Source organism: Scyliorhinus canicula, chromosome 11 (assembly GCF_902713615.1).
Source record: "Scyliorhinus canicula chromosome 11, sScyCan1.1, whole genome shotgun sequence".
NCBI classification, from domain to species: domain Eukaryota; kingdom Metazoa; phylum Chordata; class Chondrichthyes; order Carcharhiniformes; family Scyliorhinidae; genus Scyliorhinus; species Scyliorhinus canicula.
This window is the reverse complement of record NC_052156.1, coordinates 154,215,108-154,230,221: the sequence shown is the minus strand read 5'-3', so window position 1 is coordinate 154,230,221 and position 15,114 is coordinate 154,215,108. Positions and strand designations below refer to the sequence as shown.

At 44.5% G+C, this 15,114-nt stretch overlaps 1 protein-coding gene across 2 annotated transcripts in view; it reads left to right on the top strand.

Annotated features, from left to right (window-relative positions):
* exoc4 (exocyst complex component 4) overlaps window positions 1-15,114 on the top strand; it is a 574,741-nt gene that overhangs the window by 122,763 nt on the left and 436,864 nt on the right. For both annotated transcript variants that reach the window (XM_038811812.1, XM_038811811.1), the window contains exon 7: window positions 9,178-9,323. In XM_038811812.1, coding sequence (XP_038667740.1) covers window positions 9,178-9,323 — 146 coding nt within the window. The remainder of the gene's footprint in view (window positions 1-9,177; window positions 9,324-15,114) is intronic.

Genomic DNA, 15,114 nt, shown 5'->3' with positions numbered 1-15,114 from the left:
GTAATCTCATGGCACAGCATATCCCCTCCTATTATTGGGCAGCATGGTGGCACAGTGAACATAGAACATAGAACAGTACAGCACAGAACAGGCCCTTTGGCCCTCGATGTTGTGGCGAGCAATGATCACCCTACTTAAACCCACGTAACCCGTATACCCGTAACCCAACAATCCCCCATTAACCTTACACTACGGGCAATTTAGCATGGCCAATCCACCTAACCCGCACATCTTTGGACTGTGGGAGGAAACCGGAGCACCCGGAGGAAACCCATGCACACACGGGGAGGACGTGCAGACTCCGCACAGACAGTGACCCAGCCGGGAATCGAACCTGGGACCCTGGAGCTGTGAAGCATTGATGCTAACCACCATGCTACCGTGAGGCCCCCATGGTTAGCACTGTTGCTTCGCAGTGCCAGGGTCCCAGGTTCGATTCCCGGCTGGGGTCACTGTCTGTGTGGAGTCTGCATGTTCTCCCTGTGTCTGAGTGGGTTTCCTCTGGGTGCTCCGATTTCCTCCCACATGTCCCAAAAGACATGCTGTTAGGTAATTTGGACATTCCAAATACCCCTCAGTGTACCCGAACAGGCGCCGGAATGTCGTTTCGATGGGCTTTTCACAGTAACCATTGCAGTGTTAATGTTGCCTACAGGGGATTAACTGTTGTTTACTGAAGAGGATAGGTGGGCAACATCAGGCAAAAACTTCAAAAAGAGGTATCAACCTGGTGAAGCTTAAACACGAGTATTTGTGCGCCAAACAGCATTAGCAAGTAATAGACAACTCTCAGTTATTCCAAAAGCAATGGATCAGATCTAGGTTCTACAGACCTGCCATGCACAGTTGTGAATGGTGGTGGACAACTAAACAACTGAAGGAGGAGGCTCCATAAATATCCTCATTATCAATGAGAGAGGGTGAGAGTACATGATGGTGGGAGCCGGTAGAGCTCAGTTGGCTGGGCAGCTGGTTCATGATGCAAAGCAAGGCCAAGAGCATGGGTTCAATTCCTGTACTGGCTGAGGTTATTCGTGAACCTTCTCAACCTTGCCCCTCGCCTGAGGTGTGGTGATCCTCAGGTTAAATCATCACCAGTCACTCTACTGAAAGGAGAAAGCAGCCTATGGTCATCTGGGATTATAGCGACTTTACTTTTACTGCATGATGGTGTACATTAGGGTAAACAAGGACCCTGCTACACAAATCAGATGCATGGATACATTCTGTCACTGCGTTCTCGCCCGTACGTGGTCCCCCATATTCTCTTGACCGCTCCCCTCTCTCTCTCTCTCTCTCTCTCTCTCTCTCCCCCCCTCCCCATTGCTCATACTCTTGATCTCCTGTCACCCACTCGTTCAGTCAGCAGTGAGCCCTGTTCCTGTTGTTTTGTACTCTCCTCCGGTGTGTTTGGACACCATTCCAGACTCCTGGGCGCCTCTGCTTCCCGGAACCCCTGCTACCTGGGCCAGTTCCACTCACTGGTGCCTTGCTCCTGCCCCTCTGGCACCTGCTCTTTCGCTCTCCAGCCAACGGCTTCCTAGCCCTGCTGCTTATCTTCCTAGCACCCAGCTCCCTGGCCCTCAGCTCCTCAGTCCCAATACGTTGCTCCCCGAGCTACACTCCTCGAACCTACAGCCTTGGCTCGCTGGGCCATGAGTGAGCCTTTGAGCAGCAAACATGGGAAAGAAATGGCCTGTGATTGGAACAGGCCGATATGGATTCTTCCATACAAACTTACCTGTTTGACTGGCATTTGTAAAATTGGCCCTGGGGGTCACTTAGCGGGGCTTCGAGGGCCGCACTCAGTTCTCTGGCCGCATGGTGGACGAAACTGGTGTATATCATCCAAAACAAAGCATCCTGCTTGATCAGCACCCCTTCTACCGCCATAAACAGTGGCAGCAATGTGTACCATCTGCAAGATGCAGCGCAACGAGCCTCCTTTGACAGCACTTTCCAAACACGCAACATCTCCCACCTAGAAAGAATAGGGCAGCATGTGCACAGGAGCACCACACACCATCTTGATTTGAACTCTTACCACCATTCCTTCAGTGTTGCTCAATCAAAACCCTGGAGGTTCTTTCTGTACTGCACAGTGGGTGCATCTGCGCCTGATGGACCACAAGGTTCAAGAAGGTAGCTCAACATCACCATCTTGAGGCCAATCATGGAGTGATATAAATGCTGGCCGAACCAGTCACCCCCAAAATTCCATGAAAGAATAAATTTAAAACGTCATGCCATCTTCTCAAGTTGTCCAAATCGTGTGTGACTTTAATAAAAAGAGAAAATTCTGGAAATACCCAGCAAATCGGGCAGCATCTGTGTAGAGAGAGGGTTAGCATTTTGGGTTAACGATGACCCTTTGTCAGAACTGGGGAAGGATAGAAATGTAATAGTTTTTGAAATATAATCCGTTGTTGCCTGCTTTTGTATGCCTTGTAGAAAGTTTTCATTTGCTTGCAAGTATATACTCTCAATAACTAGGGGTTAAGTGAGCATATTCAGAGAGGGAAATGCTTTCCAAAGCATATGTCTGAGGTGAGGACTTAAGCAATTATCCTGATAAAACCTCGAGCTGTTAGTTTGGGATTAATTGCATTATTTTCTGATGAACATGAGTATTTAACCTGAAAATCTATGAAGGTCTTTCCAGGATTTATCTCTCTTTCTCTCTTTCTGTGTGTGTCTGTCTCTGTCTGTCTGTTGCTTTCCCTCTCTCGCTCTGTCTCTTACTCTGTCTGCCTCTCTCGCTGTCTCTCTCACTGTCTCTCTCGCTGTCAATCTCTCTCTCTCTCTCTCTCTCTCTCTCTCTCTCTCTCTCTCTCTGTCTCTCATGCTCTCTCTCTCGCTGTTTCACCCTGTAGCGGCACAGTACCACAGTGGTTAGCACTGTTACTTCACAGCACCAGGGACACGGGTTCGATTCCCGGCTCGAGTCACTGTCTGCGAAGTCTGCACGTTTTCCCCATGTCTGCGTGGTTTCTTCCGGGTGCTCCGGTTTCCTTCCACAGGTCCCGAAAGACGTGCTTATTAGATTAATTGGACATTTTTAATTCTCCCTCTGTTTACCCAAAGTGTGGCGACAAGGGGATTTTCACAGTAACTTCATTGCAGTGTTAATGTCAGCCTACTTGTGACACTAGTAAAGATTATTGTAGATTACTGTCTACCTCTGGTACCTTCATGCACAATTTACCATGACTTTATAAGTAGTAAACTGCAAATTGACCATTAGTTGGAACAAAATGCAATGTTCAAGAACTCAAGGTACAATGAGCAGTCTGGAACTTTGACAGCTAAAACTTCATTTTACAAATTCCTTAGATTAGAGCATGGAAACATCATGCTAGCCATCATCATAATTACCCCAAGAATGTTCGATTCCAAACAGGAGGACCTCCAGCAAACTCAAGTTTTTTTGAAATTGAACAGTTGTGAGAATGTGTCTCAAGTGTTTTGTGGGAGCTTTCGGGAAAAAATTATGAATTTGAATCTTACCAGACTTGAGCAGTTTTATATTCCAGGGCAGCATATTCTTCATTTGCATTAACATATCTTACATATTCATGTGTTAATTGTTTATTAAACTTGCACAATTTGAGGGAGGGATTTAAAAAAAAAAATTAAGACTCTGACTTGATAGTGATTTTCAGGGCATCCCGCAGTGCTTTCCAACCAATTATGTTATTTTTGAAGTATAATCACTGCTATATTTTTCGATGTAATATTATTTTTCCATCTGGTGCCAAGATTCAAATCATCTCCATCCTGATAGGTCAAAACAACTAAAGTAAAATAAATTAAGTATTGATGCCCAAATTGTTGAATTCTTGGACAAGATTACTGAAGCCATTGAAACCTTGAGCTGTAATGAGATTTGGAAGTCATTGAGGGGACCATACCCTCGCCTTTGAGTCACGGGCATTGCTTTATTATGTTGCACCGTAAATATGACGGCTTTGTCATTAAACTAATATACATATGTCCCCGTTCAAGCACCCTGAACAACAAAACTACCCTGAACCACCCACCTTGAACCAGTTGGTGGATAAACTGATTTTTATCTCATTCAGTTCAGCTGATTCAGTACATGTATCCACCAAAGTTTAGAATTTTTAGTGGAGTTTTATTTGGAACTTGGGGAAGGGTTCATTGTAACGGAAAGATCTGGGAAAACCATTACTTGTGTTTGCCTTGCTCGTTACATGACACCAGAGCACAGAGAGCAAAATAAAATCTGGACTTTTCCGTACTGCTGAGTGCAGCTGATTGAATGAGCAAATTAAATCTGCAGTCGTGCTCACTTGCATTGTGTAAAAGCACTCCCATCTTGATTTTTGAAAAGCAACTAAAATGAGGGATGTATTTGTTGCACCAGTTGTATTTTTGAGGCCTGTTTGAATCATCTGCATTCAATCCCTTGCTTTAATTTGCTATTTCTATTTCAATTGGTATAAATAATAGGTTTGTTTCAAAGCAGATCTTGTAATTACACATTCTAGCCACATTTGATGAGCGACTCATAGGGGTGCTCAATCCTGTCATCACTCTATGCCCTGTTTTGACCCTCGCGTTTATTTTTGTCTGCTAAGAAGATGGGTTCCATTTGACCACTGAAATTTCGAAGCCTGCACTTAATAATCAAATAGCATTTTACATGGAAATTTGATTACTTGCACAGAAGTTCAATATTTTCTGTTACAGCCACATGTGCTTAATTGCTTTATCAGGAGCCACTGCCGTTTAATTAAATGTAAGGTCACAGCTTTTACAAGATAGCAGCAAGTTGTCACAAACTATAAGTATATTGACTGCAAAGCAATATTAAGGAACGCAAGTACAGCAATTGCTTAAAGAAAATGGAAGCTGATTTACAATTTTAGTTTGGGCCTTGTCCGAGATGCATTCTCTAACAATTGATCAAAGAATTGGATCGCTTTGGAGCCTGTATTATTGAACCAATGCTTTGAAATTCGGTTACGTAATCACAATGCCTAGTTTGGTACTGAGCTATGCAGCTGAGCAAGACCATGAAGAGCCTGCTATATATGTGTTGGTCGATCACTTTTGGCAAATAGTGGGGCAGTGTATATCAACATTGAGTTCACGTATGATGCCCTACATGTTGGAATTGCTCATAAAGGTTCACTCCGTTCAACTACAGAGGCTGACAGCTTGGGTACAGACAGCTGTGACAACCATTTCAGAATAGAGCAGAATATTTCTGTTAATTTCATCATAATGTGTAACTGGTGCAGTGTTAGCATGCAAAACAGGTTATTGTCATTTGAAAAGCACTCACAAGATCCTGCATTTGAAACTTAGTGTCTAGTGGGTTCTTGCAGTGCAGACACTTGTCACAGAAACAATCAAATTTACTAAAGGATATTTGATTGCTTAAGGACCATCCTGTTGATATCTACAATTAGACAGCACGCTTAAATGCCATGTCATATGCTGCATTGGTATTTAACACAATGTAATGAAGTCATTAACAAAGTACCTTTCTAGTCCTGTGATCTTCATTAGTTTTGTTTGGATTCTGACTGGGTATGGAACGACAGTAACTTTGGTGCTGCTGATAATGATGATGGCAGATTCTTTGCAGATTGGTTGTGAAAATGATATTGTAACATATGTTGTGCAGCATAAGCTGCAGAATTGCTGGCCCTCATAAGCAAAAAATAACATGACCACAGTTGCTGTGGCACTGCACCATCAAGCTGAGAGAAGGAAATTAATTTTACTTTTTGTATAAAAAAAAAAGATTTCTGCCAATGTGTTGATTTTGATCCCACTCAGTTGGGAAAAGCGAAGGTTTAAGCAAAACAGAAATACTGTCTGAAGGGGTCAGTGGCAACTGTGCAGGAGGCATATTTGAATTTGGTTGAGTTGGGGCATTGGTGCACGTTTGAACATTCCATGGTGTATTTCCTGTTACAAGCATTTTTATGAGACATCTTCAGATAAAATCAAGGCTCAAAACAGTCCTTCAATAAAAATCAGTGCTTGTTTGCATGTTAATGAGCTAAATCATGAACATCACTCCAGTCTCTTGAGGGCTTCCAATTTTATGTTGCTTCATCCCTTTTCCACTCTCAAAGGGTGTCATGCCAGTGTACACCTGGTAAAAGATGAATTACAGATCAGTGCTGAACATTACCAAGAACAGTTATGTATTAACACATCATCTAGAAAATGAACAGGAAACAAAAATATGACTAGTCCAGTTCAGATTCTGGTCATATAAACCCCAGGTTTTTGATTGTGGGAGATTCAGCCATCGATTGTTTTTCCCCCCCATTATATGGACTTCATTGTTGCTGGCTGTGCATTTATTGCCTGTCCCCAACTGCCCGCCATTTCAGAGGGCATTTGAGATGCCGTTGAATGTCAAGGGAGTGGAGGTGGGGGTGAGATTGCCTCTTGTTGGAAATGGCCATTACCTGGCAGTTGTTTGGCATGAATGTTACTTGCCACTTGTCAGCCCAAGCCTGGATGTTATCCAAGTCTTGCTGCATTTGGACATGGATTGCTTTATTGTCTGAAGAGTCACAAATGGTGCTGAACATTGTGCAGTCATTTGTGAACATCTCCACTTCTGATCATGATGGAAGGAAGCATCTAAAGATGGCTGGGCCAAGGCAACTACCCTGAGGAACTCGTGCAGTGAGGTCCTGGAACTGAGAGCATTGACCTCCAACCATCTTCCTTTGTGCTAGAGGAGACTCCAACCAGTGGAGAGTTTTCTCTCGTATTCCACTGACTCCAGTTTTGCTAGGGATTACGGACAGAAATACAAACACGGAACATGGGTGGGCCATTCAGCCTTTTTGTGCTTGCTCCACCATGTAATAAGATCATAACTGATCTAATGGTCAACCTACCGCTGAGAACCTATCACCTCCCTTGATTACCAAGAATCTATCCACCTCTGCCATAAATATATTCCAAGACTCTGCTTTTCAGGAGGCGAGTTCGAAAGTCTCATGAATGAAAAGATTGTGTCTCATTTCCATTTGTAAATGACTGTCCCCTTGCCTCTCGTCTTCAGTGCTGTTGCCAGGACCCACAGCCTTTGCAGTATCCACTGCTTTCAGCCATTTCTTCATATCACATGGAGTGAATCGAATTGGATGAAGTTTGGCATCTTTGATGCTGGGGATCGCCAGAGGAGGCTAAGATGGATCATCCACGTGGCACCTTTGGCTGAAGATTGTTACAAAGGCACCAGCCTTATTTTTTTGCACTGATGCACTGGGCTCCCCTATAATTAAGGATGGGGATGTGTGATGGTCTCCTCCAGTGATTTATTTAATTGTCCATCACCATTCATGACTGGATATGGAAGGACTGCAAAGCTTAGATCTCATTGGTTGGTTGTGAAATCTCTTAACTCTGTCTATCATTTGCTGCCTATGATGTTGGCATGCAGGGTGGCCCTTTGTAGCTTGACGAGGGTGACACCTCACTTTTAGGCATGTCTAGTGCTGCTCCTGGCATGCCCTCCTTTTACTCATCATTCAACCAGGGTTGATGTCCTGGCTTGGTAGTAATGGTGGAGTGGGGGATGTGCCAGGTCTTGAGGTTACAGATTGTGTCTGAGTACAATTCTGCTGATGCTGATGGCCCACAGTGCCCAGTGTTGAGCTGCTAATTCTGTTAGAAATCTATCCCATTTAGCACAATGGTAATGCCACTGCCACACAACATTATGGAAGGTGTCCTTCATGCAAAGAATGAACTTAATCTACATAATATGGTGATATCTGCTGATACTGTCATGGACAGACGCATCTGCCACATGTAGTTTGATGTGAATGAGGTGAAGTATGTTTTCCCCTCTTGTTGGTTCTCTTACCATGTGCTGCAGTTCCCAGTCTCCCAGCTAGAATCGTTTCGGATTTAGACAGCTCAGTCTACTGGGGCTACTGAGTCACTTTTGGTAATGAACAATGAGTTCACCCACACAGAGTATGTTCTGCACTTTGCCAGCCTGAGTGCTTCCACTAATCAGCAGGAGATTTCCTTGCCCATGTTTGACCTGATGCCATGCGACTTCAAGGGGTCCGGAATCTATGTTGAGGACTCCAAGGACAACTCCTTCGCAACTGTGCTGCCATCTCTGCTGGGTCTGTTCTGCCGGTTGCATAGGACATACCCAAGGATGAGGATAGTGGTGTCAGGGATGTTATCTGTAAGGTATGATTCTGTGAGTATGACCACATCAGGCCATTGCTTAGTCAGAGACAGCTCCCAATTTTGGCACAAGTTCCCAAGTGATAGCATGGAGGACGTCTCATTTCCAGTGCCTGGGTTGATGACGGCTGTTCCTTCTGATTTCATTCCTTTTCGATATTTATCATAGTTTGATACAACTGACTGGCTTGCTAGGCCGCTTCTTTTTTTTCCAATTAAGGGGCAATTTAGCATGTCCAATCCACCTAACCTGCACATCTTTGGGTTGTGGGGGTGAAACCCACGAAGACATTGGGAGAATGTGCAAACTCCACACGGACAATGACCAAAGGCCGGGATTTGAACCTAGGTCCTCATTGCCGTAGTCCCACTGCACCACATGCCGCCAGTGCTAGGCCATTTCTGATGGCTTTTAAGAGTCAACTAGATTGCTGTGGAGGTCAAAGAATTTACAGTGCAGAAGGAGGCCATTTGGCCCATCGAGTCTGCACCGGCTTTTGGAGAGCACCCTACTAAAGCCTGCACCTCCATCCTATCCCGTAACCTAGCAACCCCACCTAACCGAAGGGTAATTTAGCTGGCCAAGCCATCTAACCTGCACATCTTTGGACTGAGAGGTAACCGGAGCACCCGGAAGAAACCCACGCAGACACGGGGAAAACGTGCAGAGTCTGCACAGACTGTGAATCAAGCCGGGAATGGAACCTGGGACCCTGTAGCTGTGAAGCAACTGTGCTAACCACTGTGCTACCATGCCGCCCAGTGCTACTCTTCACTGCTACAGAATGGGTGTCTATGTCTGGGCTTGTTTGTATCTTTACCCTTGGTATAAATTGACTTTGTGCAGGAAGGCATAAGAGCTAAACCACAAATGACATAAGTTGTGACTTGTTGCAGAAAGTTTATGTTGTAAAGTTAACATGAGTTTGTTTTCGGTAATATTTCCTTTTAACATTTTGTCATTTATAGATTCTGTTGACCGAATACTTGGACGTGAAGAACACTCGAACTGCTTCTGAACCTTCATCACAGCTCAGTTATGCCAGCTCTGGGAGTGATTTTGCAGCATTCTTTGCCAAAAAGAGACCTCAGAGGCCCAAAATATCCCTCTTTAAGTAAGAATAATGCAGCTCATTTTATTTTTTTTGTGTTTCTTTGAAAATATATGGATCTTCCTTAATATTTTCAGTTGAAATTTTTTTTAAAAAAATTATTCATTTTCTTTCAGTGGATATGACCTTTCTGTAACATTTGCAGTTTGTGGTTTTTGATGTGCTGGTGTGGAGGAAATGTGAGTCAGGCTAGCCTAGCACTGGAAAGCTGTCCTCCATTTGTCACAATTGGAGAAATGTCAATGATAGCCACAAAAAAGGCTGAAACATATTCTTCTGCCGAATTAAAGGACAAAATCAGAAGCAGCCACGGTGGGGTCGCAGGAGAAAACCTAAGAATGGGGGGTTACCTAATCCTTTTTAACTTTTGCATTATTTTCATCAATGGTTACAGTGAAAAAAGATAACCGTAAGTATTGTGGTCCATTAGTTTAGCTGTCGTGAGGCTAATTGCACAGATTAATTGCACTTTATCTTCAAAAATAACAATTTTGTAATCTTGCCTCTGCTATTTATGTAGACAATATTAACTTTCTTTTTTATTTCTTTGATCTTGGGATATGAGCATCCCTGTGAAGACCAGCATTTATTGCCCTTCCCCAATTGCCCATGGAAAGGTGGTGTTGAGCCACTGTATTCCATGTGGTGTATGTACATCCACAATTCTGTTTAAAAAGGGCCAGTGCACGTCCTGCAATAACTGGTTGAATTTTGTTCTGGGAAGGATGAGAATCTCTTTTCGCTCTTCAGAATTGATGAACAAATCATCTTGCTTGAGGCTGGCTTGCAGCGGCAGTGGTATTTTAGATGAATTTTCTATTGGCAAGGGAATCATAAAAATTGCATATTATAATAGTGAGTATTATAGCAAGGGAACTGTGTATAAAAATGGTTTTGAAAGGGCCCTGGGGTGATGGTATAGCAATGGTTATTATTGATTTGATGCTTAAAACAATCTTGCAGGTTTATGAAAGCCCATGTGTAATGAAAATATTACTTTTGTCACTTCCATATGATCTATCAAATTATAAGCACAACACAATATTTTACAGATTAAGCATGAATTGTTTGAGAAGAATGAACTTTTTTTTGGGATACATAAAATCTAAACCGGTTAGGGAAAAAATTCTGCAAATACTGGTTATGTGAAATAAAAGCTAAAAATGCTGAAAACACACAGCAGTCTTGTTGACTTTCAAAAAGACCAGTGAATGTAAAAGCAAAATTCCAGGGATTCTGCAAATCTGAATAGATGAGAAAATGCTGGGAATATTCAGAAGGCCAGGCAAGAACTGTGGACAGAGAAAGAGTTTATGTTTGAAGTTGATGGCCTTTCATCAGAATTGCCAAAACGTCGAGATGAAATGGGGCTTCAGCAAAGGCAATGACTGGGAAAGTGATAAGGACAGGAAAGGACAGCACAACACAATGCGTGGAAGATGGGAGAGATTGCAAAGCAAAGGATTAGTGTTGCAAGGAGCTCCTGTGGGACAGTAAGGAAAACAAAAGTTGGGTCTGAAGGAGCCGAAAATTAGAAAAGCTGTATTATGATAAGCAGCTACTGTCTGAAAAATGGGCGCAGTGGTTATGATCCACAATTGTGCAACTCAGATGTTGAGTGAAGGCTGAAAAATCCTTCACCTTCTTCGACGATCACTCACTTGCTAATGAGTATGATTGTCCACCTAAGAATCTCCGTGTTACTGGTCATGGGTCCTGTGGGTTCTTGCATGGCTATATCTTAGAGCTAGCCGCATCATCTTTAAAAACAATATATTTTATACCGAACATATTCAACAAAATAACACAATGTTAACATCCAACAGAGTATAGAGTTTGTACATTTTCTCCCCACCCCTACCCCCCGAGACAAACAGCTCCCCAAATATAGCCATGAACGGCCTCCACTGTACCTCAAAGCCCTCCATCAGCCCCCTTAGGTCAAATTTGATTTTATCCAATCCGAGGAACACGTACAGGTCTCCCGACCATGGCCGCCTTCCAATTCAAAAGTATCCATCGCTAGGCAATCAGAGAGGCAAAGGCCACAACACCGGCCCCCTTCCCCTCCAGTAGCTCCGGTACCTCCGGCACCCTAAAGATCGCCACCATCTTTATCCTTCATCACAACTTCTACAATCCTCGCTAAGTTCCCAAACAGCACCTCCCAAAAGTTCTCCAGCTCCTCACACCCAAAGAACATGTAGGCATGGTTCGCCGCACTCTCCCACACCTCTTGCATCCGTCCGCTACCTCCGGGGAAAAAAACGCTCATCCGGGCCTGAGTCATGTAGACCCTTTGCGCCACCTTAAATTGTGTAAGACTTATCCTTGTGCAGGAGGAGGTTGAGTTCACTTGGCACATTACTTTGCACCAAAGTCTCCATCCTATCTTCCTTCCCAACTCCTCCTCCCACTTCCACTTGATCCTTTTCACTAAAGCTGTGCCCTGCTCCCCCAACCACCCATATCTCTCTCTCTTCCCCCCCCCCCCCCTCTCAACCAGGAGCAACATTTCTTTGCGTGCAATGTCTCGCACCTGCCAATGTCTAAACTCATTCCCACACCATAAGACCATCAGACATAGGATCAGTATTGGGCTATTTGGCCAATTGAGTCTGCTCCACCATTCAAACGTGGCTGATATGTTTCCCATCCCCGTTTTCCTGCCTTCTCCCCATAACCCTTGATCCCCTTATTATTAAAGAACCTATCTACCTCTGTCTTAAAGACACTCATTGACACTCCACAGCCTTCTGCGGCAAAGAGTTCTGCAGATTCACCACCCTCTGGCTGAAGAAATTCCTCCTCATCTCTGTTTTAAAGGATCGTCCCTTCAGTCTGAGATTGTGTCCTTGGTTCTAGTTTTTCCTACTTGTGGAAACATCCTCTCCGCATCCACTCTATCCAGGCCTTGCAGTTAGATATTCAACTCCCAGACCTGCCGCCGTGTAACCATGTCTCAGTAATTTCCATCAAATCATAGCCCTTTATTTGCGCTGTTAATTCATTAATTTTGTTCTGACACAAATCAGACACAAAGCCTTTAAGTTTCAGCCTCTGGCTGAAGAAATTTCTCCTCATTGTTGTTTTAAAGGGTTGTCCCTCCAGTCTGAGGCTGTGCCCTCTGGTTCTAGTTTTTCTTACTTGTGGAAACATAGTTTCCACGTCCACTGCACACAGTGGAATCATCACCAACATGTAGCCCAGTATAAAGTGCCTCCTCAACTGATTCAAAATTTTGATAGACTACTCCATCACCGTACACTTCGTATACTTCCTCTGGGCGAGCAGCAGCGAGGCCGTGACCAGAGCCCTCAGGCTTGTACCGTTGCTAGATTCCTCCTCTAACCTGACCCACTCTGTCCACTCCCCCTCCCATCATCGTCTCACCTTCTCCACATTCGCTGCACAATAGTGACGCAACAAAATTGGGAGTGCCAGCCCCCTTCCCGCCTCTGCCTTTGCAACAGAGCCCCTTTCACACTCTCGCCTTCCCTCACAAATTCTGAGATAAACGAATTTACCTGAGGAAAAAAGGGCGTGGGGAGGAAAATTGGGAGGGACTGAAACACAAACCAGAATCTTGGCACTATGTTCATCTTCACACCAGCCGCATCTTCAACCACATGCTTGGCAAGCGTTTCCGCGAAGTGGGATTGGTCCTTGGACTCTAGATCACTGGTATTCCTTTCTTTGGCTCCTTTTCCGGGCCTCCTCTTTCTGTCGCGTGTCCTTGAAGAATTGTGTCCCTTCAATCAGAGGTTCCTCCAAGTGCATCTATTCTGAGCAAGGGCCTCCCAAGTCGATGTTGTTTTTCTTGAGGTAAGCCATCAGGGTGACTTTGAAGTGCTTCCTTTGCCCTCCCCTTGTTTGGAAGCCTTACTTGAGCATGGCCAAGAAGATTTGCTTTGGTAGTAACTCTGACATTTTAAGCACATGGTCGACTCAGTGGGGTTGGACTTGATGATCATGGCCTTGATGCTGATGCACTTGGCTCCTTCAAGGACATTGATGTGAATACGCCTGTCCTCCCAGCTGATGCGGTGAATCTGTCTCCGACATTGTTGTTCGTTCCCTCCAGGCCCTGATATGGCATCTGTACGTAGTCCAAGTTTGAACCATGTAGAAGAGTTGGGAAGATCACCACAATGTGCACGAGGATCTTGGTGTCAGCATGGGATGTTGTGGTCATCAAACACTCATCCTTAGGCTTCTGAAGGAGGTGCTCGTGGATACAATGTGAATCTCCGCATTGGTTTCAGCCTTTGATACAAGGCGGTTCCTCATGTATGTGAAATGTTACACATTTTGAAGGATTTCTCCGTTGATCTTGATGGAGGGAGAGACCGGATTTTGCCCTGGAGCAGGTTGGTGAAGGACTTGAGTCTTCTTGAGATTGAGAATGAGACTGATTCTTTGGTCGATGTCAACTGCATACTGAAGTTCTACGAGCGACGTCAATGTTGTTTCCTTCTCGAATTTCAACCGGTTAAGTTTGAAAAGTTTTCTGTCCACCCTGTCGACGATGTCCATTCCACTTGGAAGCATGCTCTTGGCAAGGTGACGGATGGTAGTCGTGAAAATGGAGAAAAGATTGGGGGCGATGACAAATCCCTGCTTGACTCCAGACTTAACCTCAAAGGTTTCTGTCTTATTTCCATCGGTGAAGACGGTTGCCGTCATCTTGCTGGGGAAGAATTGAAGAAGGTTAATGAATTTCTCTGGACAGCCGGCCTTTGGCAGGATCTTCCTTAGCACTGGTCAAAAGCATTGGTCGGGTCGATGAAGGCCATATCGCGTGGTTGAGTTGCTCATGGCATTTCCGTTTTCGTTTCCGAGCAGTAAAAATCATGGGTCCGCTGTTCCAACGTTTAGTAAGAAGACGCACTGTCTTTCTGGAAGATCTCTTCAGAGACTGGGAAAAAGTGGCGAAAAAGGATTTGCGTGATCATCTGCCTGCCGATGGAGAGCAAGGAGGATCCTTGGTAGTTCCCAAAGTTGACTTTGTGTCCTTTCTTGAGGATGGTGGCAATGACAGCATTCCTGAGGTTGGCAGGAATTTCTTCCCTGTTCCTGAATTTCAGCAACAGCTGTACGAGATGGCAGGTGATCTCTTCTCCAAGTTTGTTAATCTCCACTCTGATCCCACCCACCCCTGTGGTTTTCCATTCTTGATGTGTTTTATGATGGCTTTGACTTCATCCACGTTTGACGAGAGTCCAAGGTAATCTTTGATGGGGAGTTGAGGGATTTCTTCAAACACGTCCTCAGCCATGTCTGTAAGACAGTTTGGGAGTTTTTTTTAAGTGTCTCCCCATAGAAGGCACATATTTTCTCTGACTCTCAACAGGATTCCATTCTTACTCCGCACCGGCTGTAGCCTAGGTTATTGAGTCCATTTATTGCCTTGGTGGCATTAAAGTTTCCCCGAGTGTCATGCTCGTCAGTAAGGAGTTGCAGCTCTTTAGCTTTCTCAATCCGCCATTGGTTCTTGATTCCCTCGTTCTTCTTTGTACCTCCACCGTGGCTAATTGATGAACTCTCCTCTTTGCCTTGCTGGTTATGTCATTTTGTCAGGTGCGGAGAGCTTTCACCTTCTAGTCGATAAGGTATTGGATGGTTGGAATCACCGTTGTCCTCATCGACCCAGTCTTGGTGTTTCCTGGTCTTGTAGCCGCACGTTTGTTCACAGGTTGAGAAGATGGCTGCCTTCAGCTCTTTCCAGTTTTCTTCCACTCCATTATAGTGGACACTTTGGAGATTTTGGAGATGACTTTGTTGGAAGTTCACT